The following is a 27832-nucleotide window of genomic DNA, read 5'->3' as shown; positions in this document are numbered from 1 at the left end:
AAGGCTTTGGGGGCCAGGTGGGCATTGGTCCCACAGGCAAGGTGAACTCCTGTGGGATGCTCAGCCCCACAGAGAGGCACCTGCCACCCATGCACTGGTGGGTCAGCCTGGTGACTCCCACCTAGCCGCCCTCTATTTTTTTCTCTAAGATTTCTAGGCTGGTGTTTTCTTTTCTTAAATCCTTGACCCATCAATGATGCCACCTCAACAACCCTGCTTGTGCCTCCAGCATCACCTTCTGTACTGCTGTGTCAGCAGCGTGGCCACAGGTCAGGCAGCGGGGTTCCATCAGGGACCCCAGCACCCGGCCAGCCCTCCCCGTGGTGTGGAGGGAAGCTCGCTGCAGGGATTGCGGAGGAGGAGTTTCACTGGCCCCATTTGCCTCTGCTGTCCACAGACTAGAAACAAGGGAGGTATTTCCTGTGTTCCCCTTCTTCCATTTTCTTCCACTGCTGATAGGTGCTTTGCCCATAGCCACCTTGCCCTGGTGGGCAACTCACAGATGAGGGTGGTCGCTTTTAAGCACTTTCCTGGGTGACCCTTAAGATTGTCAAGTCGTAATTTATCCTTCTCTCCCTCTCCCCTATGCCACAGAGCACAGTTCAAAGGCAGAGGAAGATCTGCCACAAATCTCTAAAGTCTGTGAGGCAGACACAGCCAGGTGAACAGTATTAAGGTGAAGACTTCTTCTGCTGTGAATTAGCCTTTTCTCCTCAACACCAGAAGCTGTGTGAGACGGAACGCCAAGTGACTCGGCTTCTTATAGAATTAGCTAACCAGGAGCCATCTCTGCTTGAATACATCAGATTTGATCTTCTTCCCTATTGAAATATGGGTCCAGGTGCCTAACATAAAGGGGTTTTTATAGTTAATATCTTCCTGAATACACTAATTCCAGTAACATAGATCTGAAAAAATATTACTTTGAAATGCAGTCTACTACCATCCTAGACATGTAGTCTTTGGACAAAAGAAACAAGTATCTGGCATACTAAGTAATGAGCTACTGTATTTAAAACAGTTGACTAGGGGCTCCTTCTTTAATTCTGGAACACAATCAAGGTGTACACTTGATAACGGCAGAGTTTCAAGCAATCCTGAGTGATGTGATTCGTAACAAGAAAGCTTTTGTCAACGGTAAGGTCAAACCCGAAGGAAAACGGAAATGTCACTGGCTAATAACATAAGATAAAGGACTGGCTTGACCAGGCTGGATGCTTTAGAAGAACAGAGTGACACAGAGCAGGTGCGGATTAAATTGAACTCGTGTATGAGTGTACACAAGCACAAGAGCTGCGTAAATTGAACTTGTCCTTTTTGCAATTATACACAAGCTCTAACAGCAGGATAACTGTTGCAGAGAATCTGCAAATTTTCCAACAGTCTTCACAGGACAAAAAACCCCAGGCATATGTTGTTTTGGAATACTGTCTGACCCAGTTTAGGACTTTTCATTTGGCAGTGTATTGTACTAAATTAAATAAAGTGGGATGCTGGATCAAAGTCAAGTATTAAGGCAGACTGTAGTCTGAGGGTTTGTGCGAGACACCCATTCCCGTTTGCCTTCACAAAATTCACAACCGAGCCATTTTAATCTGTGGGATCAGCTGGACTGCTTATATCATTTATAAGATTTATGCAAATATGGTACAATCAGGCAAATATTATACAACATATTAAAGATCATCTGTCTTCCTTATGCTGTGCTTCATGACTTCTTTATGCTGAAATATTTTCATGTTAATTTTCTTTTGTGAACAAAGTGAGCATGACTGCAATGCTGCCATCTGAGAGTGGTTTATGTTGCCTTATAAATTAGCCAGAGAAGACAACAGTTCTGATTTAACCCTGAAAGGCTAAGTGAGGCTTGCTAAGGAGAGTGATCTGCAACCAATCAAGGGATGAAAGACCACCCCAGTGCAAAGCAATTCAACTCCAAGAGCCAGTAGCCTCCTAGAGCTGTTTCAGGTGCCAGGGTTAAACACAAGAAGACCTCAGGCTGTAAATGAAACATGGGCTGGGTGACACAGGTTTTGGCTTTAGCCTGCATGACCTTTCCCAGCTGTCTGCAAATAATCTGCTTCATTTTCAAATTTGAGGGGAAGCAAGACTGTTGTTCTGTAAAAACTACCCCCACGTCTCAGGGTTTCCTGGGCTGTGGACCTACACGTTCCGGGGCAAATGTCATTATGACCTTGACAGCTTTTCTAATGAGATTAGAATTCACCTTGAGACACCTCATACAGATTAAGCGTGAAGACTTCTACAATAATATTCCATCATTTTTAGACTCCAGTTGCATTTTCATGGGAGGAAAAAAAAAAGAGTAGTAGAGTCAGTTATTCTCTAAATATACAACAAGCAAACCTAGACCTTTTCTTTTGAAGTAAGTAGGACAACAGATAGGTAAGGGTAGTCTGGGGTTCCAAAAAAAGTTCTTAATAAATTGTGGAGATCCTTTTGCACATTTATTATCTTACCTTTCTAAGTTTGGAGGAACAGTGCAAAGAAGAGTCCTATTTCAGGTCATTATAAGTCAATCTTCGCAATCCATCTTAACAGCAGTGTTTCATGTATGGAAGTACTAGTGTGGAATTTTGTTAGTTGGGTTCTTTTTTTATTTAGCATTCAGTCCAGTGAAAATTTACGATAGTGCTATGTGGTGCTGCTAGTCTGAGTACGTATTCTTCCAATCTCCCATGAAAAATGATGTGTACCCCATTCCAAGGGAGAAGGGCACACACTAAGCACAAACATCTCATGGTAAGAACGCTGCACAGGGAGCAAAAAGCAGGAGCTAGTTGACATTTGGTAACCACGTAATTTGGATCAACAAATCCAATGGTGTGCTGTTTCATTTGTTGCTAAACCCATAATTTTCTTTTTGAACTGCTTCAAAAGCTGCACTATGATGCTTTTTAAAAAACAAACAAACAAACAAACAAAAACCAACGCACCTAACTTTTTCTAACAACAGAAGAATTAAAAGGTTGTCTTTCATAGTCATGAAGTATTTTACAGGGGCTAAAAAAATTCTCTATATGATACTACTAAAAACAGCTAAACCACCCATGATTTCAGATCATGTATTCGTTACTAGATGTCAAAGCTGTTTGGCATTTCATATTTTGAAGTTCTTCTTTCAAAGCAATCTACATTTATTTTATTTAAGCAAACAAGATGCGAGGTCATATCTCAAATACTGTACATTCCAATGACCTTAGAAACTTAAATCAAAGAAAGATACTCTCAGACTAACTTAAGAGTCACTATTACTCTTGTGCACCCTACAACATTTTGGACAACAGAGCTTGTGAAGGAAGTTGTTCAACTTAAAATAACATAACAAATATATTAAGTAAGCTTCATACGTATTTGCAAAAGTGACACTGGTGATTCCTAGTGACGACTTGCTCTTTACAGACACCTCCATACAAGTAGAAGACCTGGTTTTACCTTAAACTTTCCCTCAAAAAATTGCCTCAAATGTTAAAATTGCTACTGCAAAAACAAAGATAGTAAAAATAAGTTAGTCCTCAACTGCAGTCTGAGTTGAATCATAAAGGGATGACTTACTGAAGATGGAACTTGTGCCTTTCCCAGACCAGATGTAAAGTCTGTTAGCTATGTAGGAGGGCAATAATCTCACCAAGAGACTCTCCTCTTCGGTGTGCTCTGCAACACCCTTCATTGTGGTTCATCCAAAGTCTTCATAAGTTTTGCATAATCAGATGAATATTAAGCTTTTTAAGAGAGTTATAATTAAATCCATTAATATGCAAATGGTACTCTAAGCCTACAGCACACTGACTTTGACTTGATAGATAACAAAAGTATCCTCCTTTTTGAAATGCTAAGCACCCCCCAGTTCTTATAGGTAGGTACATCACTGCAAATGCTATGATGAGAAATCCTTTAAACATTTCTAACCAATAATAGGGAAGCAAAGTGAATGTAATTAATTCTTTATTACATATTTTTATTAATAAGTATTGTTATTTGGGGCATGCATAATACCACTGCAACACTTATATATATCACAGCATTACAATAGAGACTGAAACCTTGAATTTTTTGCATTTTGTGAACAGTGTTTACTGCTACTGCAGTCCTGTTTGAGACTCAGACCTGTTCTCCCTGATAAGTCAGGCTGATAAGTCAATCCACCTCCAAAAATGACCAAGCGAGATTTTGGCACAAACTGCAATCTTAGCTGTAAGTTACATTACACCAGGGGATGTCACTAGTCAAGACACAATACCAACATTTGTGCTGCAACTTGAATTATACCTGGAAACGGAATAAAGTAATTCATCATCCAGCAATTATTTAGAAGCAAGACAGTAAATAACACAGGTGTCATTATTGTTTATAATCTTATTTGTTGTTATTACTGGAAAAAGATATAAGAATACCTTCTTTCCTTATACAGAATCAGTCATACTTACAGTAAAGAGCATCATTTGAAACCAGAATCACAGAATCACAGAATGTTAGGGATTGGAAGGGACCTCGAAAGATCATCTAGTCCAATCCCCCTGCCAGAGCAGGAACACCTGGAATGCCAATGTATAAAATAAAGACAGTCAACTGTCTGGGATAGGCCATGCTGGATGACTGATCTGTGCCAGTTCAAGAAGATGCCACTCTTTGCAATCTGTTCTTCCCATTTATTTGGGGTGAATGCCCTAGTAACAGAATGGAGCAGATGCTCAAGCCTCGGATATTCCATTCTCAGATAAACACCAGACTTCCAACCAAAACAGATAAAAAGGAGATACCGGCGTGTGTTTGCCAACAATGGCAACACATAGCAGAGAAGGGATAAACGCTGTGAAGCCACTACCACTGCGCCCGTTCTACCTGCGAACTGTCATCCCCTTGACCACGAACGGAGGCTCTGCCTTTCAGAAGGCACATTAACAAGCACTGCAAAACTCGTAAGAGGTTACAAACAAAAGGCAAAAAGGCTTTTGCATTTTCCACAATGGGTAGGATAAGGACAAAGTTTCACTCTTGCATCGCAACTGCACTGGTGGAAGTTCAGGCTCACAACGGCTCGACTGACATTTCATCTAATCAAACGCATACATCTAACATAGTGCGTAAGTGCATTAGACTCTAATGTACAAGTGCAATGTTCTTGTTTTAAGAAAGTGCCTGTTATCCTGAGCCATTATGTAAGTCATTCATAACTTCTCCTTTGCATCAACTAAAAGCTGTAGAAGACATAAGAAGAACATAAATGCATATTTACTCAGGCTGAAAAGATGATTTTGTACTACTAAGCCACAAATCTTTCTAATTCTTTCTACATTTTTAGTCTTGCCTGTAGTATGAAAATAGTGTTCCTGGATCAATATAGATGCATATGAAAACTAAGGAGAAATGCATAATGGGGTAAACTAACATGTGACATCCTGCATCCCCTGAAATTTAAGTCAAAATTATTTATGTATGGTATTGAGGTACAAGTCCTTAAGGATGAAAACCTATTTCTATGTGGATAACTAACACAAGACTGACACAGCAACATGAGCATTCTGCACTGCTCTCAGTAGGCTGACTTAAAAGACAGTTCAAATTTTGTGGCAAGGTTAATCCTTCCCTTTGGCATTCCCAAATTCCCCCACAGTTCAACAAGGTATTAAATTAATAAACTTTCTTATTTACACTATGCTGTTCACAGAACACAAGGAATGATAATTTTTGCTGGAGAGAGAAATTTATAAAAGGCAAGAATGTAAATGTTTACATTATACACTTATATCCCCAAACTGCATGATTATTAATATAAAAGCCATTAAACAAAATACAGTAGCATACCATGAGGGATAAAAACCCCTTCCCCAGATTCAGAATCAGGATGGTATGGACAGGCATCACCAAACAATGCTGCATTTGAAACAGCAAATCCTGGTGAAAATGCATCTCCTGACTGAGAATCACTGACAGTGAATTCTCTCCAATTGCTTTTTGTCCTTCTACCAAAGGCACCCTCCCCCTCCAAAATAAAGTTTTATTTGCAACAGTAAACAAAACCAAAGTTCTTATAAGTTAAAAACCTGCTGTAACTTACAAGTGTTATTCTTTATGCTCTTAAAGCCCTTGCACATGCAGCAGAAAATGAATGCCACAATTGGGTCACATCAAGTAAAAATCATTTTGCAAAAATATTTTTCATTGCAAAACCTGTCAGTTCTGTAAACAATGGGGTACGACTTCATCTCTCGATTAGATCTTGTTCTAAGCAGAGCCAAGAAGCCATAAGGATCAGTAGATGACAGGAGAAGTGTAAATCCCATGCCTGACAGCTTGACTTTAAACATGAAGAATACAGAATCACACAATAATTATTCAGGCTGGGAGAGACCTCAGGAAGTTAGAGTGCTACTTTCTTCTCAGGGCAGGATTAAGACTGGATTGAGACCAGGCAAAAGATGTTGAAACCAAAATGCACCTTCTCTCTGAAAGCATTTGAATTGGGTATTGAGTTAATGTGCCCCCAGTAAAGTGAATTCTTTTTAACTACATGCATATTGGATAAGAAAAACTGAGCAAATGAATAGCTGAACATACATATGGTGTATATATCTAACCACTTCTTGTGGTCATGTACACTTAAAAAAACTCCTTTCATATTAAACCATGCCTATTTTTTGGGAAAGAGTTTTATACAAGTGTGTAGTTCTTGTAAGCACAGGCTACATTTGTCACTCTGCAAAATTCCTGAACTATGAAGAGACATTATGTATTTTCGCCTAGTACTGTGGCAAAATGATATAATCCTCAGAAACAAGAAACAAGTGCAACAATTCATACATCACTTTTTCATTTTTAATTTAGTTATTATTGAATGGTTCCAGAGCAGGCACTACATTACTTCAAAACACTGTCAAGTATCTTTGAAATAAAATTGAAAAATAACCTCTTCACCTCAGTATACATACGCGCATATACACACACATACACAAATTAACTTAGAAAATCTGTACATACATGTGTTTCAGGAAGCAAATCAAAGAACCGTACCACAAAGAATTAGTTTCTGTACTCTGACACACCACAAATTATAACCCATTTTTCTGAATATAGTGTTTAAGGACACAAAATGCCATGCGGTGCTATTCAGTAGAAAATGAACCGGTAAATAAATTTATCTATTCAGTGCTAAAACAAAACACAGACCTCCTTAAATAAAACAAATGCAAATTTATCAGAAATTAGAAATACTTATTGTCCTTGAGCTAAGCAGGCCCCAGGTACTTGTGTTTCCTTAAGCCTATATCCCCTTGGTAGACAAGAATGAGGAAGTATTTGACTGTGAAAATCCAGGATACTTTATTTCCTATTACTGGCTGCAAAGATGGTTCAAGAAAGGAATATCCTTGTTGAATCAGAGTCTGAAAGCCCATCTTCTTGATTAACTGCCTCATAATCACCTGCATTTTCAGTTAATTCAATGTCTTGATCATCATTACTCTCTGCGCTGTAATCAACTTCTTCAAGGAAACGAGGCTCATCTTCATCCAAAACGTATGTAGTGGGGCTATAATGAATAAGAAATTGCATTAATATAATGAGCAAGAAGTTACGTGATTCATGTTAAAAGTTTTACTTGGAACAATACAATCAGACAATGTCCTGTCCCTTATCCTGACATACCATAATCCAAAAACTACCTCAGGAAAGGGGCGGTTTACTTGAAATCATGTTGATTTTTTAATTGCACTTAAAAAAAGCTGGGACCCAAAACCACATTTGTAAGACTCTGAACTAATTAGTCAGTCATACACAATTCATTATCCAAATGTGCCATGACAAATGAGCTACACATTGTAGACCTACACTAATGGCCTGTAAGAATTTCATGTAAATATAGCAGTATCAGAAGTTGTTGCAGAAGGATACAACTACATTAAAAAATAGCAGTTGGTGTAAGGTATAAACAAACTCAAAACCAGATATGAGTCTACAAATTCAGTTGGTAGACCTCTGTATTTTATTAAAACACACATTTTACTGAAAAGCTTTGTAAGCAATTACATTGTACATTTCAGATGACATAACAAGAAGTCATGTTTCCACCTACAACTAAGTTCATTTATGAATCACTTGACTTATCTCAGTTCCTCACATACTTGTATGGTGCTAAAACTTTAAATGTTTATGTTAAGCCATGCAGCTCAGAGGCAGTGGATTTATGGAACCGAGCCACTGCCCACAGAATGGTTTATACCCTTGAATAATAGCCTCCAAGAACAGGAGGACTAACACCTTTAGTGCTAACTGGATAAAGGGTAAAATACAAATTTCTGATCTTCTCACTCACCTTGGACAAAGAAAGAGAAAAAAAAAGTGTTTTCCAGACCCAGTTTTACAAACATAGCTTTGGACATAAAAAGCTATCTGCTTAAAAGCACTAAATATTCCTAAGTACTTCATAAGTAATTTTGTATTCAGATGAAGTCCAAAGAAGGTTTTGTAATGTATTTTACCTAATAATTAAATCATATAGAACTCATACAAAACAGTGAGAATGTTCTTATTAAGAAAGAAAGAATTTTGATGGATTTTGTCTTAAGGTACTCAACAGCCTAGCTTGGCTATGACTTTATAATTAAAAGGATTAATCACTGCTTCTTTCTAAAGGTCTTTGGGGAGCTTAAGTGGACCATCAGAAATCTGCAGTGCAATCTCTATTCAATATCAATACTTTTGACAGTATTCTTCCTCTACCTGTAGCCTCAATGACATGCTACACTGCAATGTTTGTGCTGTTGACAGTTTAATTCAAATATTGGGAGAAGAAATGAGAGGAGTTGTTAGTCCCAGATTAGAAAAAAAAAAGGACAGAAGACCTAAAATAGTAAGAGAATAAATTACCAAATTTCAATTCAGTCATGATCTCTGGATTTACATTTAAAACAATCTGTATCATGGTTCAATGAACAAGCTCATACTAAGCCATGTAAAAAGGAATGCCCTAGAAAACTAAATACTTTTAAAGATTATTTAGGCTATAACTAGGGCAACAACCCACTACGTTGGTTAATGAACTGGGTGTTTAAAACAAAATTGCTTCCATTTAGGAGTGAGGAAATTAACTCATATCTTTGGTAAGATGCATCTTTCATTTTACAGGTGGGGAACCCAACATACCATAAGGATACACGTTTTGCATGAAGAACGTGTGGAAGAACATGCAAAGTGATACAATTTTTCTGTGCTTTCATCCTGTGATGCTTTCTGCCCTATGAAGTCACTACCTACCAACACTTCTTCTAAGAAAAAAAAATGGGGAAAATAAGTTTAAATGTTTCATTTATTTAAAGAACAAGATGAAAGGAAGTTCACCAAATAGATCACATTCCAACAAGTGCACAGCTTTTTTGCAACTTCTTATTAGAATAACTTAACATAGTGTGCTCATCCAACTGAAAGCAATGTAAGTAGAATGTAAGAATGTAAGAGAATGTAAGAACTTGGTGATATCTTAGTTGTGGTCCGGAAGCCAAGGTCTTTCTGGGCTCTGTCTGCAGGTGTGAGGCAGCGGGGAAGGGGGGCATGGATGGGGCAGAGCTTGACTGACACCCAGGCTGATCAGTGAGAATATTCCATGACATTAGCATCACGCTTCATATTTAAGAAAAATCGGATTTTTTGGCTGCAGAGACCCAATCCAGTTCTGCTCTGTTTTGGTTGAATTCCATTTGGGAGTTTCTTTAGTTTGGCCTTTTGCCATCCTGCTGTTTTGCAGAGGCCTCTGGGCCTTTCTGCCTTTTTCCTTTGTGCTCCTCCCCACCCCCCCAGTTCAGCTGTTGGGGACCAGGATGCTCTGCCTGGGACTGCTTCTTGGCATGGACAGCGTTCATGATGAATTGCATTGAGTATCTTTTATTTTATATTCTATTTTCCATTTTGAAGATTGTTAGTAGTAGTGTATTAGTATTATTTTGTTATTTTATTAAACAGTTTTTATCTCAACCCATGAGTTTCTCCCTTCTTTTTCCAGTTCTCTCCCCTCTTTGGCAGCGGAGGATTGAGTAAATGACTATTGTGGTTGCAATTGCTAGCTGGGTTTAAACTGCAACATACAGATATTGATTTGTTAACATTCATATGTGAGGAATCCACACTGCAATTGCAGGATAGACTGCGTAATTCAATTCATGGGAAATGGAGCTATTAAATCTGAATGTTGGCCCAATATTAACTAATAATTCTGAATACTGAAAGAGAAAACTACAATGAGCTATGTCAATGACAAATATTTTATTAACCACTAACAACAGGATATTAATGCATTACAGAAGGCACTTATATAAATTAATGTTAGTGACGTATAATATAGAACAGTAAAGCTCTTAAAAAATTCTATCCACTCTTTTTAATAAGTGTCATTGTTGGAAATTAAACTCACATAGCTGATCCAGTTAAAAAGAAAGCAACCAAAAAAACCCCTACTTTAAGTAAAAAACACAGAACTGGACGCACAAGCAAACCACAGAGTTCACCTCTCCAAAGTAGCTTTTCAGTTCATAGGATATGTCCTACTTCATAATGCCTTGAAAAATAGACAGGAATATGTATTCAATATATACTTTTGTTTTATTTGTACGAATTTATTTTACTTATTCACATAGGGGTTAGCATGCAGGCATGCCCCTAACTTCTAGAAATTCAGTCACTGTGCATAGTCTTGAAGACAGTGTGTCTGATGTAACACGTTTTAGACATTTGCTCTGGCATGTGTACATTCAAAATTCTCAACCAAAACTGAGGGATGATAATTTATTATTGAAAATAAATATTGTGATTACATTTATTAACCTTATTTTTTCACATTCTCTTTCCTAAGTCTTCATTCCTTACAAAATGGTATCCGAATACTTTCTATATTCAAAGGAAAAACCTGTGTCGCATACAAGTCATGTACATTTGCTTTCCCATGTTTTCTTCCGATCTAGCAAATGTTATCTTTGGATATTTAGCTCTCCAGCAATCTTTATTCTAAAGGTTAGCATGAATCTGCAAAGTGTGATTATTACTCCCGTGTTTTGCCAAGGCTGGGTCACAAGAAATGTAAACATCAAAACAACTGAAAAAAATTCTTGCTGTTTAATCAAGTTCTTTATTTGCCTCCCTGCCGCTCCCCACCCTCAGCATATGTTGTGACAATATATTTTTAGCTGCCGTCATGCTGATTCTATGGATTTTAATTTCCTAACTTTTCCCTTGGGCTGTTTCTAATTAACTTGCTCAATAATTCCTCTTCCTCTACTCCTACACCTCCTGCTTTTCCTTTTAAAAGGAAACCATTATTTTTCTCAGGTTAGCAGAAGTTGTTTGTCACACAACTACAGTTCTGTAATGTAAGGGATGCCATAATCTGTGTATTTTCTTTGAAGTCACAGCAATTAAAAGAGAGTACTGTATGAAAACCTGAAGTTTTGAAGACTTGTTTACCTAAACAACATGTTATAGGTAAAAAGATGAACTCCTGATTAATACACTTGATACAATACTGTGGTCATCATCCCTTTCATTTAAGAAAGAGTATTTTCTACATCACCTGCCATTGAATACACTGAATTTAGGAAGGAATACAACTTTTTACAATGACGATATCTTGCTATGTTTTTTCTTATTTACATTAATGCTCCAAACATATTAAAAATAAACCTATTCACTAACACAGCATATTTGTTCAAACTAAAATCTTATTTGTCCCTCAAATGATATACTTGGATTTTTCATTATCCATATGACTCAATTACAGACAAATTAATGCACAACCCAGATGCAACCATGACCAATTTCAATCCCATCAAGATCAGCAGTTTTCTGAGACTACAGGGGAAGTGTATATATTTTAAAACTTTGAAAGAAAAAAAAAAAGAAATATTCCCTGCCAAACTATGGAGAGTTGCAGCTACTTAAGGAGCTGGGAAAGGAAGGAGAGAAAAAAACCTGAAGAACTAATGATTCCTTTTAAAACTGCATTGCCAGGGGTGAGAAAGTTGTAGAGAAGAAAGACAGTCAGGAAGTATCACAAGGGAACCATTTCTCCATACTTTTCCTTTTATTTTCCCTTTACGGTCTATATTCTCTTCTAGGGATCAGCAATGCTGCTGCAGTAGGCACCTCACACATGCGGGTACATGTGCCATCCCCTTTAGGAGCTCTTCACCTATGTGTTTTTCCCAAGTAGTAAGGATATTTCCTCAAGGGAATTTCCAGGGCTAAAGAGAAGAACAACATGCCCAACTCTTTTCTAAGCCATAAAAAGCTGGGTATCCATATCCTCACTTTTGGAGTTACAAAATTTCACTCTACAGCTTAATAAAAAGTTATATAAACACTTTCTTTGTGGTGTTGCCCTGAAATACTTCTTGTGAAGCTTGAAAGCTTGAAAGACGGTATGAAGAATATAGAACAACTTGTTCATCATACTCTTCTTCTCTCCTCTATTACTAGTTTCCTTATTTTTCCCTAAAGAAGACAAACAGCACTCCAATGCTATAGCCTACACAGAGCCAAAACGAATCACTTCCACTTGGGTCAGAGGAAGGTCTTGGTGCATGGGCACTGCTACCAGGCCCACCAGTAAAATTCTGCGTCTTATTTTTGACAGCTTTCTCTTCCGGCCTTGTGAAAGGGACACACAGGACAAAAGTCGCAGCATAAAATGACTTATTTTTAACTAAGTTGTACTCCTAAGGTACTGGAAGAAAGGCAAATAAAAGCTCAAATGCTTTGAGAGTAGCATGCAAAAAACTTTTACTCCCAGGTGAAGGGGATTAGAAGTATGCAAATGTCTGGGCAAAGTTATTAAAGAGTTACTAAGGGGGACAGAAATAAAGTAGGACAAATCCAGTTTCCTTCTGGCAGCCTAGAGAGAGACCCTTTGCAAGATCTTGGACACTCTCACCGAATGTACCCCCCACCACTTGCCCCACCAGTCTGATGTCTTTTCTCAAGTGTAAGACTAAGTGCAGGAAATGGATTTTGCATCGGGTTTTTTCTTTCCCACAGCTCCTTTTGGCAGTCTTCTTTTTCTACCATTTTCTAGACATGCTGGGTCCCAAAAGCTCAGTCTGCTTCTCTGCTGTAATTAAATGAAATTAACAAACAAAAACACACCATGTTCTAGAACACAGCAATAAGCCTCAAAACAATCAATGAAATGACTAGAATTTCCAAAAAGAGGTCAAGTTATTGCGCAAAGGATAATTTCAGTAAGTCCTAACAGTAATGGCTGCAGTCATGTGTTTTTGTTTCATTGCATACAGACCCTATCAAACCTGTCAGCATAACAACTATAATTCTTACTACAAGATCAGTATTACATTCAGTCTAATCTTTTCCCATTTGGAACTTGGGAGGAAACATTGGCAAATGGGTTTGAAATAATTAAAGAAAAATAAAGTGTCTAATTCATCACTTAAAATGTTAAAGTGCACTGCCAGAGGGAAATAAATCTACTTACTGCTTTATTTTTCTTTAGTCAAATATGTTTCAGACATGGTTCAAAATGAACTCATGGAAACTCAGCCTATGTGTAATGAAATACTGGTGGTATATTTTAAAATATTAACATTTACTTGGTCATTTTAAGTACAATCAATACAACCAAAATGAATTTGAGAAACCCTCAAAGTGCTTCTGTGTGTTTAGTCTTGAATGTTTAAACTTGCCTGCTTATGCTCTGAAGCATTAAAATTGTGGTTTTGTACGAAGTAACATCAGTAAAATCCAAAATACAAAGGAAATAACTACAATCATTCATTGCTCTACTCTAACATTACAGAGACATTACAGCTGTATAAAACTACTCTTTCATACTTCTTATTCATGAATTTTCTACCTGCATTTTCTGTGAGTAGCTTCTCATTCACCTCTAATGGTAAGTAGTGAGCTGTGAATCATGTAAGTACAAGGAAAGTATAAGCAGTACTTTTATTATAATAGAATAATGGGAGTGCAAGTCTTGCATATAAAGCAAGGAATTATGTGACTATCTTCTGATCCATGACTGTCTCTGAAGAGAAATACAAATTAGCTTTATAAATTTTACTAAACAGAGACTCTTTATATATTCCCAGCACTCAGGTGAATAGATAGCTAATAAATACATACCTCAGCTGATAGATATTTTTAATATCTTGCCTAGAGCCATGCAGCAACACTGAAACTTCAGCACTTTGGATATAAGGAATGGATACAAGGATGAGAAATGGACAACATATTGCACAGATTTGGCATACAGGTTTCAAGAATTGTAAATAATAATCCATTTTTTAAAGCAATAAGAGATAGGCAAAATTAAATTAAAATATATTTTCTGTTAATTACAAAGAGAGGGACTTCTGCTGCACAGAAAAAGCAGGGAGTTCCTTACAGGGGTGGGAGGGCAGAAAGAAAACCCTACCAAGCAAACTCTTCCTCCAAACAGCAGTGAGGTCTCACACAGCCAGGTAGCCCAACTCCTCCATGCTTCAGCTGTAAGAGTACCTAGAAATACCAACCATGCGCTTCACTACATTTCATTATCATTGAACTGCGAAGTGGGAAAAGGAGAGCTCAAGAGTTTGCTGAGCCTTATTAGGTGTCACTAGGAGCTGGTACTCATTGTATATCTACAGAAATGAGTTGTAACCTTCTAGCAAATTTCTGGAGGGCCTCTCACACCCCCAAGATGACAAGAAAAATTATTATTATGGAATCTGAGTGAACTGCAACATCTAGAAGTGTTGAGTCTTCTTTTTCACTGTACAAGGGAAATAAGAGCATTGTCTTGAAAACTTGGTCAGTGATCATACAAAAATACGCTTCAATAGAACATAACCTCCTCCCCCTCCCAAAACCCCGAAGTAGGAAAGACCAGGGGGAAATCCATGCTGAACCACACTTTGGCTGTTAAAAACTGAGTATTCCTCATGCTTTCATTTTGAGAAGATCTCATCAATACCTGTCTACTATTTCTTCGTCCAATACTTCCTGAGACAGTACAAAGTGCATTTCAATAGAACTCATTACAAAACACTATAATATTAAAATTTATTTTAAGTATTATCCAGAACAGAGGAATATGGTATCTCCACTATCCCACAAAAGAGCTGACCTTTAACTAAAACCTGGTTTACAGTATATGTTTCAGCTCTGAATATAAGCCAGTCCCTAAAAATAAGTAACATGAGACCTCCTCCTTAAGTATCATCATTGATAAACAGGTTTTTGAACCTTGTCTTGAGACATGCAGTGAGTGCTACCAAAGACAGGAAACTTAGACCACAAGGATATCTGGCCTAATTATCACACAGGCATATTTGCTGAGGAGCAGAATAATATTGCTCTGTGCTACAGATTTTTCCAAGCAACCAGGCATAAAGTCTGATGGCCTAAGGTATACGGAGAACTCAGATTCTGAGCCCATGGAAACAAAAAAGGGACGATCTCTTAATTCCACCTATGGCAGTATCAATCTCTGTTGTGGTTTAACCTGAGATAGCAATCACAATCATGATAGCTGCTTGCTCACTCCCTCCCTCAGCCCCAAATAGGGGAGAGAATCAAAAGGGAAGGGAGAAACCAGTTGATCGAGACAAAAACAGTTTAACAAAATAACAGAATAGTACTAATATACTACTACTGCTAGTATATATAAAATGGAAATAGAATATAAAAGATAGTCAATGCAATTCCTCATGAACTCTGTCCATGCCGAGCAGCCAGTCTCAGGAAGAGAGAGAACCCGGGTCCCAAATGGCTGATCCCGGGAGAGAGAAGGAAAGAAGAGAAAAAAACAGGCAGAAGGGCCCAGAGGCCAATGGCAGAAGAGCAAAAGGTCAAACTAAAGAACTCCTGAACAGAACTCAACCGAAATGGAGCAGAACTAGAACGGCTCTTCCCAGCCAGAATACCTAAGTCTCCTTACATACAAAGCACGACACCAATGGCATGGAATACTCTCGCTGATCAGCCTGGGTGTCAGTCAAGCTCTGCCCCATCCATGCCCCCCTTCCCCGCTGCCTCATACCTGCAGACAGAGCCCAGAAAGACCTTGGCCCCCGGACCACAACTAAGATATCACTAAGTTCTTACATTCTCTTTGTTCCAACTCAAAAGCACTAGAAAGTTACTTGGAGAAAAAACATTAACTCTGTCCCAGCTGTTATCTTCTTGTTCTCAAACTAAATCCAGCTACGAAAAAGGAACGTTTCTAACTGCATGAAGAAAATTAAATCACTTTCAGTCAAACCAGCACAATCCCTTTACAAAGAATAAAAAAAGATAATGTGCAAACATAAATGATTATAAGGCATTTTTATTGCTAGTGGTGGAGGTACTGTGAACAAAATTTTAGTTTCTTGCTTAAGCAAAAATGATGTATACACATGGCTTCTAAGGCACATTGCACAGATACCAAAATTTTTAAAAGTCAACCCAGTTAGTCACATAGCAAATGTCTATTATCATGCATAGAGATGGGTCATTTCTGTCTCAGAAGGATACGAGAATTAGAATGAAAAAAATTATCTAGTCACATTGTTCTAGATTTACTAAAGAAATATTTTGCCAGGCTAAGTATTAGGTGCTAAAATATTTTTAATATTTTTAATTAGAGATGATTGCTTAGTTAATTTTGGTTAAACAAATCTATCTGATGATGCCCTAGCAGGTACAGACAAATCAGTGGCTGTACATAAGGCTTCTATAGTTATGCATAAAGTTTAAGAAAATTCACCCTTGAAAAAAAAGGGAGAGTGTGATATTAGGTCAATATTCTGGTAATGAAACTGACAGGAGCACAGTTTGTACTCTTCTCTGAAGAACTTTCCCTTTTAAGTGCCTGATTCCACTCCTACTTTTTAAATAAAAAGCATTTCCATTGAATTCAATGAACTAAGTCTCTGTATAAATAATTATGATTATCAAATCACTTTTAAGATGGGGTCAGAACATATAGAGTCAGGTATAAATACCTAGCATATTTCAGTCTTAGTGGCATATTTTAAAGATAAGTTGTTGGAATTTACACATTTATTTTTTCCATCACAGAATCTGACATACTTTATATCTATAAAGTATTGCTATTGCTTAAGGTGCACTGAGAGCAAGGCACCTATTTTCTCACTTCATGCTACATATTTATCTATTTTAGTGTTATCAAAGTAGATTTATGTTAATAGATTTATATTTACTGTATTTAAGATATAAAGCTATCAGACATTAGCAAAATCTAAACAGTGTTAACAGATTTCTTCAATCAAGTCCAATACTTCTTATGTCAATGTTCCTTATCTGATAAAAGATGTAACTCTAACCATGCAGAGAATCTGATTTTTTTACATGATCTTAATTTCATTAGTGCAAAAGCATTTGGTTAATACCCTTCACCATCTGTAGCAGTGTAACATGCAAAGCTCAAGATTAGGGGAAAAAAATTTTTTAAAAAAATTTTTTTCTATATACAAATTAAGTTTCAAAACATTGAATGAAGTTATTCAATTATCTCTCTCCAACTTAAAATTTGTCTTGCTGTACAATTACTTTTGCAATTTTCATGACCTGGTCTTTTGGGATGGAGACTGAACCTTCCTGTTTTTTTAAGTTCCTGAGTACCAGTTACCTTCCTCACAGAACAGAATTATAAACATTCCCATGTACACTCTCAATAATATTTACTTTATTATGAATGAACCTCACATTATTTTTCATCTATGCTCACATGTGCTAAGCCAACTACATTATGTTTTTGCAGTAGTCTATCATTATTGCTTTCAGAAAATCCAGTATAAAACAGTCCCCATGCCCCTCTCTCCCACCAACAAAGCATAAATTAAGTCAGAAGCAGTTTTCCCCATCTCCAGCATGGTCGTACTTTACATGCAATTTACATGCAGTTCATTTTCTTACATGAGAGTTTTTCAAAGACGTTGATCAGCTTGTGTACAGACTAAGTATTGAAATCCTGTTCCAGAATCAAGACCATAACCATTACCTTTACTGTAAAGTTTAGTTTCACTGAAAGTGGAAAAATCTCTACTGATAAATGACTGTGCTGATCTACTGAAAGATTCAGAAATATTAGAAAATATCAACTCTCTTCTTAGTTTAAAGTAAAAACTAGCACCAACATTTAAGCCAGGCACCAGTTTTCTGCTTCTTTAACACAATTGCACCTAATTGTCTACTGTTGGCAGGTCAGTTAAAACCTTAACCAGAGTGCTAACACATAACCAATTGCTTCTGCGCCCCACTACCCTGGAAAGAAGGTCAAGAACTATAGTTACGTTTTTCACTCACTTTCTTCAAATGTCCTTAGAAATGGATTTTTTGTGCATGTGTTCATGTAAAGCGGTATATTAGAAGGCTGGTTGGTACAGGACTCCTCATCCTTTTTTATCCCATTCTGACACAAAAGTGTTTCTGATGTCTTCAGCTCTCCAGCAGATACTATGGGGACTGACTCATGGATGACATTCCTCAATTCAACAGGTGCTGTTTTAAGGCCACTCCATCATGAGTAACATTAACAAGCTGAGAAATCCAGCACACAATGATTTTCCAAAGGAAAGCCACTAACTACCTGTGAACTGGGATGCTAACTTTCTCCAGAGAGACAACATAAAATACAGATTCTGTATTTGAGGCAGCTATTAGTATAACGATATGTGGAAATCTGGATCTCAATGTCACCCTGATAATTAATTACTCACAACCACATCTTGATTCAAAATGCTGTAATTGAGGTTTAGTATTTCAAAAATATACATTTATGCTGAATCTTTGTTCTAATAAAACTGACAATGATTTAACACTTTTGAATGGGAAAAATACAGTCTCGTTAACATACAATAGTAGCTGCAAATGAAAGAAAAAAGTCAAACTTTTAAAAACTGGACAGTATTACAAAGAGGCATAACATGTCAGCATTAAATTTTGAAGTTCAGCATGTTGCACCAATGTACATAAGGAAGTCAAGAAAGCAACACATGCCTATTGTTTGGAGGCTATCCACAGTAGCTGACAAGTGAAACTGTCTTACAGCCAGCCTGTATTTATGGAAGAATTCATATTTACAAAATTATTAAAGAACATATGGCAGAAATGCCAAGGCACCAGTAGCTTAGCTATGAAAGTTCTGAGGGAGAGAAATGCAACTAGATGGTGATGTTAAAACCTTGTATTCTCATTACCTAAACTAGCACTCCAATTTGAAGCTGACCACAACACCAGCACTCCATGTCTTTTGAAGACAGACTTAAAGACCTCCCCCTTCTCACAGAACCACAGAACAGCTGAGGTGGGAAGGGACCTCTGGAGGTCATCTTGTCCCACAGCCCTGCTCACGCAGTGGAACCTACAGCAGCCTGCCGAGGATCACGTCCAGACAGCTTTTGAATATCTCCAGGTATAAAGACCCCACATCCTCCATGGGAAACTTGTTCCAGTGTTTCAGCACCCTCACAACAAATATATAACACCATTATATTTGTATACCACACTTAAATGGAGTTTCCTCTATAGTTTGTGCTCATTGCCTCTTATTGGTGTCACCAGACACCACTGGAAAGAGCCTGGCTCTGTCTTCTTTACAACCTCCCTTCAGGTATTTGTACACCTTGACAAGATGCCTCCTGAGCTTTTTCTTCTCCAGACTGAGAGTCTCTGCTCTCCCAGCCCCTCCTCCTATAGGAGATGCTTCAGTGCCTTCATCATCTTAAGGGCCTCCCACTAGACCCTCTCCAGTATGTTCATGTCTCTGGTACTGTGGAACCAAGAGTTTGAAACAATAATCCAGGTGTGGCCTCATCAGTGCCAAGGAGAGGGGAATAAACACATCCCGCAGCCTCCTGGCTACACTTCTCCTAATGAAGCCCAGGATACCATTAACTTTTTTTGCAGCCAGGGCACATTGCTGGCTTATGTTCAACATAGCATCCACTATGACCCCCACGGCCTTTTTCTGCAAAGCTGCTTTTCCGCCCCCAGGATGTACTAGTGCATGAAATTGTTCCTCCCCTGAGGCAGGACTTCATACTTCTTGCTGAACTTCATGAGATTCCTAGCAGCCTATCTCTACAGCCTGTCAAGGTCCCTCTGGATGAGCAACTCCTAGTTCAGTGTGATCAGCAAACTTGCTGAAGGTATCCTCTCCACCTCATCGTCCAGATCATTAATGCAGATGTTAAACAGGAGTGGACCCAGTATTGACCCCTGAGGTACACCACTAGTTACTGGCTTCTAACTAGACTTCATGCTTCTGATCACCACCCTCTGGGCCCAGTTGTTCAGCCAGTTTTCAATTCATCCTTACTGAAGTCAAGGCAGACAATATCTATTTCCGTTCCCTTATCTACCAGGCCAGTCATTTCATTGTAGAAAGTTATCAGGTTGGTCAACCATGACTTCACTTAGTGAATCCATGTTGACTATTCACCATTTCCTCCTCCTTCATGTGGCTGGCAATGCTTTCCAGCCTCGGTTGTTTCATGACTTTCCCAGGGATGAAGGTGAGGCTGACCAGCCTGTGGTTCCCTAGGTCCTTCTTGCTCTTCTTGAAAATAGGAATAATGTTTGCTTTCCTCCAGTCTTCAGGCACCTCTCCCAGTCCCCACGATCATTCAAAGATTATGGAGATTGGCCTCCCAGTAAGATTAGCCACCTTCCTTAGCAGTTTTGTGTGCATCTCATCAGGACCTATGACCTTATGTAAGTTCAGTTTGCTTAAGTATTGACCAACCTGCTCCTCTTCCACCAGGGCTAAGTCTTCCTTGCTTCAGACTTTCCCCACTCTCTGGATCCTTAGATTACTGAAACCTGGTCTTGCTAGTAAAGACTAAGGTGAAGGTGGCATCCAGTACCTCAGCCTTTTCCATGTTCTGTGTCAACATGACTCCTGCCCCATTCAGCAGTGGGCCCACATTTTCCCTAATTTTCCTCTTACTACTTAAATACTTATAGAAGCCCTTCTTGTCATCTTCAACATGCTATGCCAAATTCAGCTCCAGGCAGACTTTTATCTTTCCTAATCATGTCTTTATATATTCAGACAGTGCCTCGATATTCCTCCCAGGTTACCTGTCTCTGCTTCCACCTTCTTTGTATGCCTTTAGATGTCTGAGATTTGCCAGGAGCTCCTCATTCATCCATGCAGACTTCCTGGCATTTTTGCTTAAGTTCCTGCTGATAGGGATGGATTGCTCTTGAGTTTGGAGAATGTGATCCTTGAATATCCACCAGCTTTCTTGGGTCTCAGCCAATGAGATGCCCAGGCCCAGAGAAGCTGAGAAGCTTCTGGACCATGCCTGTAATGCCCAAAGCCAGATCTGACCAGGCTATAAAACAGGGCCCCTGCCAAAGACCTCCTTTGAGTGGTCTTCTCAGAGCAGCAGGACTGTCAACTGCAACGCCCCCCTTAGACTGGAATGCCATCTAAGGAGACTCCCCAGCAATGACTGCACTATCATCTCCTTGGTGAGTGATTTTCTTCTGGATATATCCTTGAGTGAGCCCTTGCCCACCCTGGACAAGTGATTGTTTCTTCTAGGTGCCTCTTCTTCAGGGTGAGGGGTCAAGGACAACAGAAATTGCTTCTTCAAATACATGGCAGATAAAACTAACACTAGAAGAAATGTAGGCCAACTGATGAATGAGGTGGGTGCCCTGGTGACAGAAGATACAGAGAAGGCAGAGTTACTGAATGCCTTCTTTGTCTCTGTCTACACTGCTGGAGGCTGTCCTGAGGAGCCCCGTACCCCTGAGGCCCTAGAGGAGTTTACCTTGGTTGATGAGGACTGCGTTAGGGAGCAATTGAGCAATCCGGATATCCATAAATCCATGGGTTCAGATGGGATGCACCAGCGGGGCTGAGAGAGCTGGCTGAAGTCATTGCTGGATCACCCTCCATGATCTTTGCTAAGTCTTGGGAAATGGGAGAGGTGCCTGAGGACTGGAGGAAAGCAAATGTCACTCCGGTCTTCAAAAAGGGCAAGAAGGAGGACCTGGGTAATTGTAGACCGGTCAGCCTCACCTCCATCCCTGGAAAGGTGATGGAACAAATTAACCTTGGCACTATCTTAAGGCATATCAAGGATAAGAGGGTCATTAGGGGCAGTCGACATGGCTTCACCAAGGGGAAGTCATGCTTAACCAACCTCATAGCCTTTTATGAGGACAAAATGAGGTAGATAGATGATGACAGAGTGGTGGATGTGGTCTATCTTGATTTCAGTAAAGCATCTGACACAGTCTCCCACAGCATCCTCACAGCTAAACTGAGAAGTGTGGGCTGGACGATCAGATAGTGAGGTGGACTGTGAACTGGCTGAAGGAAAGAAGCCAGAGAGTCGTGGTCAATGGGGCAGAGTCTTGTTGGAGGCTTGTATCTAGTTGAGTGCCTCAAGGGTCAGTTCTGGGACCAGTATTATTCAATATATTCATCAATGACTTGGATGAGGGAATGGAGCGTACTATCAGCAAGTTTGCTGATGACACCAAACTGGGAGAAGCAGCTGACACGCCAGAAGGCTGTGCTGCCATCCAGCGAGACCTGGACAGGCTGGAGAGTTGGGTGGGGAAAAATTTAATGAAATATAACAAGGGCAAGTGTAGAGTCTTGCATCTGGGCAGGAACAACCCCAGGTTCCAGTATAAGCTGGGGAATGACCTATTAGAGAGCAGTGTAAGGGAAAGGGACCTGGGGGTCCTGGTGGACAGCAGGATGACCATGAGCCAGCACTGTGCCCTTATGGTCAAGAAGGCCAATGGCATCCTGGGGTGTATTAGAAGGGGAGTGGTTAGTAGGTCAAGAAAGGTTCTCCTTCCCCTCTACTCTGCCCTGGTGAGACCTCATCTGGAATATTGTGTCCAGGTCTGGGCCCCTCAGTTCAAGAAGGACGGGGAACTGCTGGAGAGAGTCCAGCGCAGAGCAACGAAGATGATGAAGGGAGTGGAGCATCTCCCTTATGAGGAAAGGCTGAGGGAGCTGGGTCTCTTTAGCTTGGAGAAGAGGAGACTGAGGGGTGACCTCATTCATGTTTATAAATACGTAAAGGGTGAGTGTCACGAGGATGGAGCCAGGCTCTTCTCAGTGACAACCAATGATAGGACAAGGGGCAATGGGTACAAACTGGAACACAGGAGGTTCCACTTAAATATGAGAGGAAACTTCTTCTCAGTGAGGGTGACAGAGCACTGGAACAGGCTGCCCAGGGAGGCTGTGGAGTCTCCTTCACTGGAGTCATTCAAAATGTGCCTGGACGCCTTCCTGTGTAACCTCATCTAGGTGTTCCTGCTCTGGTGGGGAGACTGGACTAGATGATCTTTTGAGGTCCCTTCCAATCCCTAACATTCTGTGATTCTGTGAGTGCGTGCACACTGTGGAGCATTGTTCTTGTGTGGTCATATAGTAATAAAAACCCCAACCGGTATATCAAACCTCTAGTTTATTAAATATTGCCGGAGTGCTGACTGATTTGGTATTCTCTCCCTAATCCGCTACTCGAGCTTGCATTGGTTTCTGACATTTGGTTGCGGTTTTGGTTCTGAATTAAAGTTGGTTTAAGCTTATTATTTGCTTGGAGTTGTTTTGGGGTTCCTCTGTCACACATGTGGATATTTCAGTGAATTATACGAACGGAAATTAGCAATAGTATGCATACTTTTGCAAGCCTACCTAGAGCTTTAGAATTGGCAACTTAATAAGCTAGCTACTGAGCAGATACATTTCTTTTGCGACCCAAACCTTATTTCACATCGTAAACTCTTTAAATGTTGTTATAGATCTCTACCGAAGGGGAAAAAGTTAAAAAAAAAAAAGTTTGGAAGAAAAATTTAAAGTACATGAGTTAAAAGCATGGTAAGAACTGTTAAGTTTGTCTAAATACATTTTTAATACTGTAGATAGTAATAATAAAAATGTTCTCAAAGAGACAATTGAGACTTAAGACCTACCGAGTTATACTGCATATAATAACTCCCTGGTGACATTAAAATTGCCAGTGTTTATCCCAGCAACAAATGTGACACAGAGTCTAACTTCATATTTATTGTTTTCTTTAAAAGTCTGAAGCAATTGAATTAACACAATAGATTTCAAATATATATTCAGATTACTGTTACGCTAACAGGTCACAACACATGAACATGATTTTTGATGAGTGCAAGAACATTTTTGAGAGAATCTTTACCTCACTTGAGAAACGGATTTTTTTCCTGAAAAAAAGTAAATATAATAAATGTGTACTACCTTGTCACTTTACAGCTTGACTCAATCAGCTCATTTTCAAGATCCAACAGACTAGAAGGCAGATCGTATTCCAAAGGTGAGGACATTCTTTTTAAACGCAGCAAGCCAACACAGAACTTTGCTCCCATCTCCTCCAGTTCTCTTGTCCCTATCTGCAATCCCTAATTTAAAAATAAGATTTAAAAATACAAAATAGGTACATGCAGATGGACCCACATATACTGTAGAAATACTATTTAAAACACATTGTTATTTTATTTAATATACACTGTTGCTCTAAAGACAGAACAAATAATAACTGTAGAGTAAACAGCAAGGGTATCAGCGAAAACTCAGAGAATAACTACAAGATTCCTCTAATGCCAAATGGACATTTCTGGACACATCCATATGTCTTTGGAGCTTCCTGGTCTATTAATGTAGCACATCAATATTAACAGGGCTTAACCCAGTGGTACTGGTAGACTGACAGAGATCATGTCCAGGTTTGTGAGCATAAATTATTTTTAAAACCTAAGACAAAATTTATAAAAAGGGATTTCAAATACTAAGATTTCAAATATAAGATTCTTCAACAGAAGTTCCATCAGAATGAAAAAATGAGTGAATTTATATTGTAGCTGTAATCAAGTTCATTGCTATATTCTGACACCTAAATAAGACTATTTAAGGCAAAAAAGTTACTCCTTGACACAAACTTCTCTTCCCTTCCCATAAGTTAGAAGCTACATGTGTTAATTCTGAAAGCATTTATTCACATATTTAGTAATTAAAAACAACAAAGTATCAAGAGCCACAGCTGTTTTCTAACTAGAATGATATACCAAGGCATTCTCCTCTGCAAAGAGTATTTAGGAGGTAGAAATTATATAATATTCTCCAAGTTTACTTCTGTGATAAAGCCTCCCATCAGACAATTCTACACTTTTAATTTAGCAGTGCGATACGTAGGGACAGAACCTCTGACCTCAACTACTTTATGGAAAGAGAATGATATTCCAGAGTGACCCTGAACAATTATGGAATTGGCTAGTATTGACTGTACATAGATTAACAAATTCAATGTCACAACCCAATTCAATCTCACTCTTTGCAAATCCTGTATCTCAGGAGAATTTAAAAGGATTTTAGTTTGGAACGTCCTAAGCCTCTTAAGGTAAAGGGTAGTTAAAAGGAGTTTTGACAAAACAAGCAGGGAACCAGAAGAACCAGGAATTGAAGCTAAATCACCAAATAGGAAAATACATGAATCAAAAAGAATGGAGTAGGATTTTTTTTACTAAAATCTAACAACCACGCACATTGTATATGTTGCCAAACTGACACTGTATTTTAAAATGCAAGTTTTAAAATAAAGTGTTATGTTGCTCTAGAAATGGTACAGTCTGCACATTCTTCATGTATTTCTGTTTTGAAGATACACACACTTAATAAATGGAAAGCTGGATTTTATTTTTCATGTGAGATTTTTTTTTCCTCAGTACGCTTCATAAACAAGGTGCCTTTTAGTTACAAGAAAGCTAAAGTTATATCCACTATTCTAAACAGTGCCATCCTCCAGACAAATGGTACAGAAGAAACCTGTTAGCAGTGAACAAGAGTTGGATATTTGAGTATTATTGTTAATTGTAATACTACTTACCTCTTTTATAACGCTTTTGTGCTGTAGGTTTCAAAGCACTTTATTAATAAAGGAAGAATTATCCTCACTTTACAGATGGAGAAATGTAGGCAGAGAGGGTTGAAGCGATTTGCACAGTGTCTCACAGCATGTCACTGACCCCGCTGGGAACAGAAATCAGTTCTCCTCACTCCCAGTGCAGTACCTTATCCACAGAGGCCAATTTTTTGTTTTTGTTTTGTATTTGTCTGCACGTCATTAACATTCGAAGACCCCAATCATAGCTGGGGCTCCACTACGCTAATCACAGGAAGACACAGTCCCTGCCCCAAAAAGATTAAAATAACATTAAGGACAAGAGGCAACAAGTATGCAGAAGAGGAAGGAGAAGGGTAACAGTAGTCTCACTGTTACACAGATTACTAACGTGCACAACTTGATGGTTCAGAAACTTTTCCAATCATTGTCTACATCTGTTGCTGAAGAAGTTATCGTTAGTTGGCAGATTCCTCATAGACAGTGTAATAGGAGTGGCTTTGAGTCGAAAAAGGGCAAGAGTACAGTATGAAAGTGCAAAGACAGTTGTTAGAAAGATATATAGCGTGTGCATGTTCCGTGGCTGCTATTTTCAGCACAGCAGAAAGAGGATGTAACTACGGAGAGACCTAAGCAGATCATATTGGAGTTGGATAAACGTGAAATCCCTGGATGATAAAGTTTGAATTTACTGCACTAAAGGGTCTACATACTTGTAGGTAAAAGCCCATGCCAAAGTCTACATTGCCTTCTGTAATTTCTTAAAATCATAATAGAGAATGCAATACCACACAGCTGCCAAATACCAAATTTCTTAATCCATTGTTATCCTTCCATCAGCCAAATCTCTTAATTTCCAAGAAACAAGAGACCCAAATTCTATTTCAGGAAATAATAATGAAGAGTTGCCCTACATGAGAAACCTGAGGTGAAGTTAATTTTCACTGAAGCCTTAATTACACTCCTCTTCTTGGTTTTCTAATCACCTTCATCTGTTGTTCTAGAACCTCTAACTGTAGCCTATTGAAGTTCCTTAAGTGTTACAATCACTGATTTTAAGTATGAGTCACCTAGAAGTAGCTGCTTTTTTAAAAAAAACCATGCACCAAATTTAATTCCTTTTTCTTTACATTTTATACAACTATCTTTCTTCTAGATAGTAACATTTCGGATGGCTAGTTGAAGTCTTCCTTACTAAGCATTTCATGAAAACATCTTCATGTGAATGGAGTGTCTTGGTGATGAACTTCCACAGAATCATAGAATTATAGAATCATTTCGGTTGGAAGAGACCCTCAGGATCATGGAGTCCAACCATAACCTAACCTAACTCTAGCACTAAACCATGTCCCTGAGAACCTCATCTAAACGCTTTAAAACACCTCCAGGGATGGAGTTGTTGCTACCTGAAAGCAAAGATGAAAAACAAAGGCACAACAGACTGTGACCTCAAGTTGAGAGGAATATTCCTGTAATATGTACTTCATAAATGAAAACAGCCATAGTAAGATTTGGAGAAGTCAGCTAGACAGTAAAACATCATCTTGTTCTTCTGCTTTCTTATTCAGCAGAGCCTACAAAGATGTGATCATTTTTGAGAACTCAAAATCTAGAGATTGAAGAATCATGGTGATGAAGTTGCTTGATTGAATTCTTCTCTCCTGAAGTCTTCTGTTTATGTGCATCATAAAATTGCCAGATAACAAAACCTTGATTAACTTAAAAATTCAATAATACTCTCAAACTTATTAATCTCCAATTAGGAAAGGGACTGATTTCAGTTTTCAGGTCGTTTGAGTTATTGAAGAAATTGTTCTTTTGTCTGGCATCTTAGTTATCCTCCATAGTAGATACTGGAGCATCTTTTCATCTGAATGTTTGCTGTTCAATATCTTGAATCACACATGATTGAGTAA

At 38.7% G+C, this 27832-nt stretch overlaps 1 protein-coding gene across 9 annotated transcripts in view; it reads right to left on the bottom strand.

The window, feature by feature from the left end:
* Positions 1-4044: 4044 nt before the first annotated feature.
* AGTPBP1 (ATP/GTP binding carboxypeptidase 1) overlaps positions 4045-27832 on the bottom strand; it is a 77394-nt gene continuing 53606 nt past the window's right edge. For 7 of the 9 annotated variants that reach the window (XM_065656000.1, XM_065656001.1, XM_065656002.1 and 4 more), the window contains 3 exons: positions 25902-25922; positions 24260-24420; positions 4045-7549 (listed from right to left, as the gene is read on the bottom strand). In XM_065656000.1, coding sequence (XP_065512072.1) covers positions 7372-7549; positions 24260-24420; positions 25902-25922 — 360 coding nt within the window. In that variant the 3' untranslated portion in view covers positions 4045-7371. The other 2 variants (XM_065656008.1, XM_065656009.1) reach the window with 2 other exon arrangements.

Source organism: Caloenas nicobarica, chromosome Z (assembly GCF_036013445.1).
Source record: "Caloenas nicobarica isolate bCalNic1 chromosome Z, bCalNic1.hap1, whole genome shotgun sequence".
NCBI classification, from domain to species: domain Eukaryota; kingdom Metazoa; phylum Chordata; class Aves; order Columbiformes; family Columbidae; genus Caloenas; species Caloenas nicobarica.
Note: the sequence above shows the minus strand (reverse complement) of the source record. Positions and strands in the feature narration are given on the sequence as shown.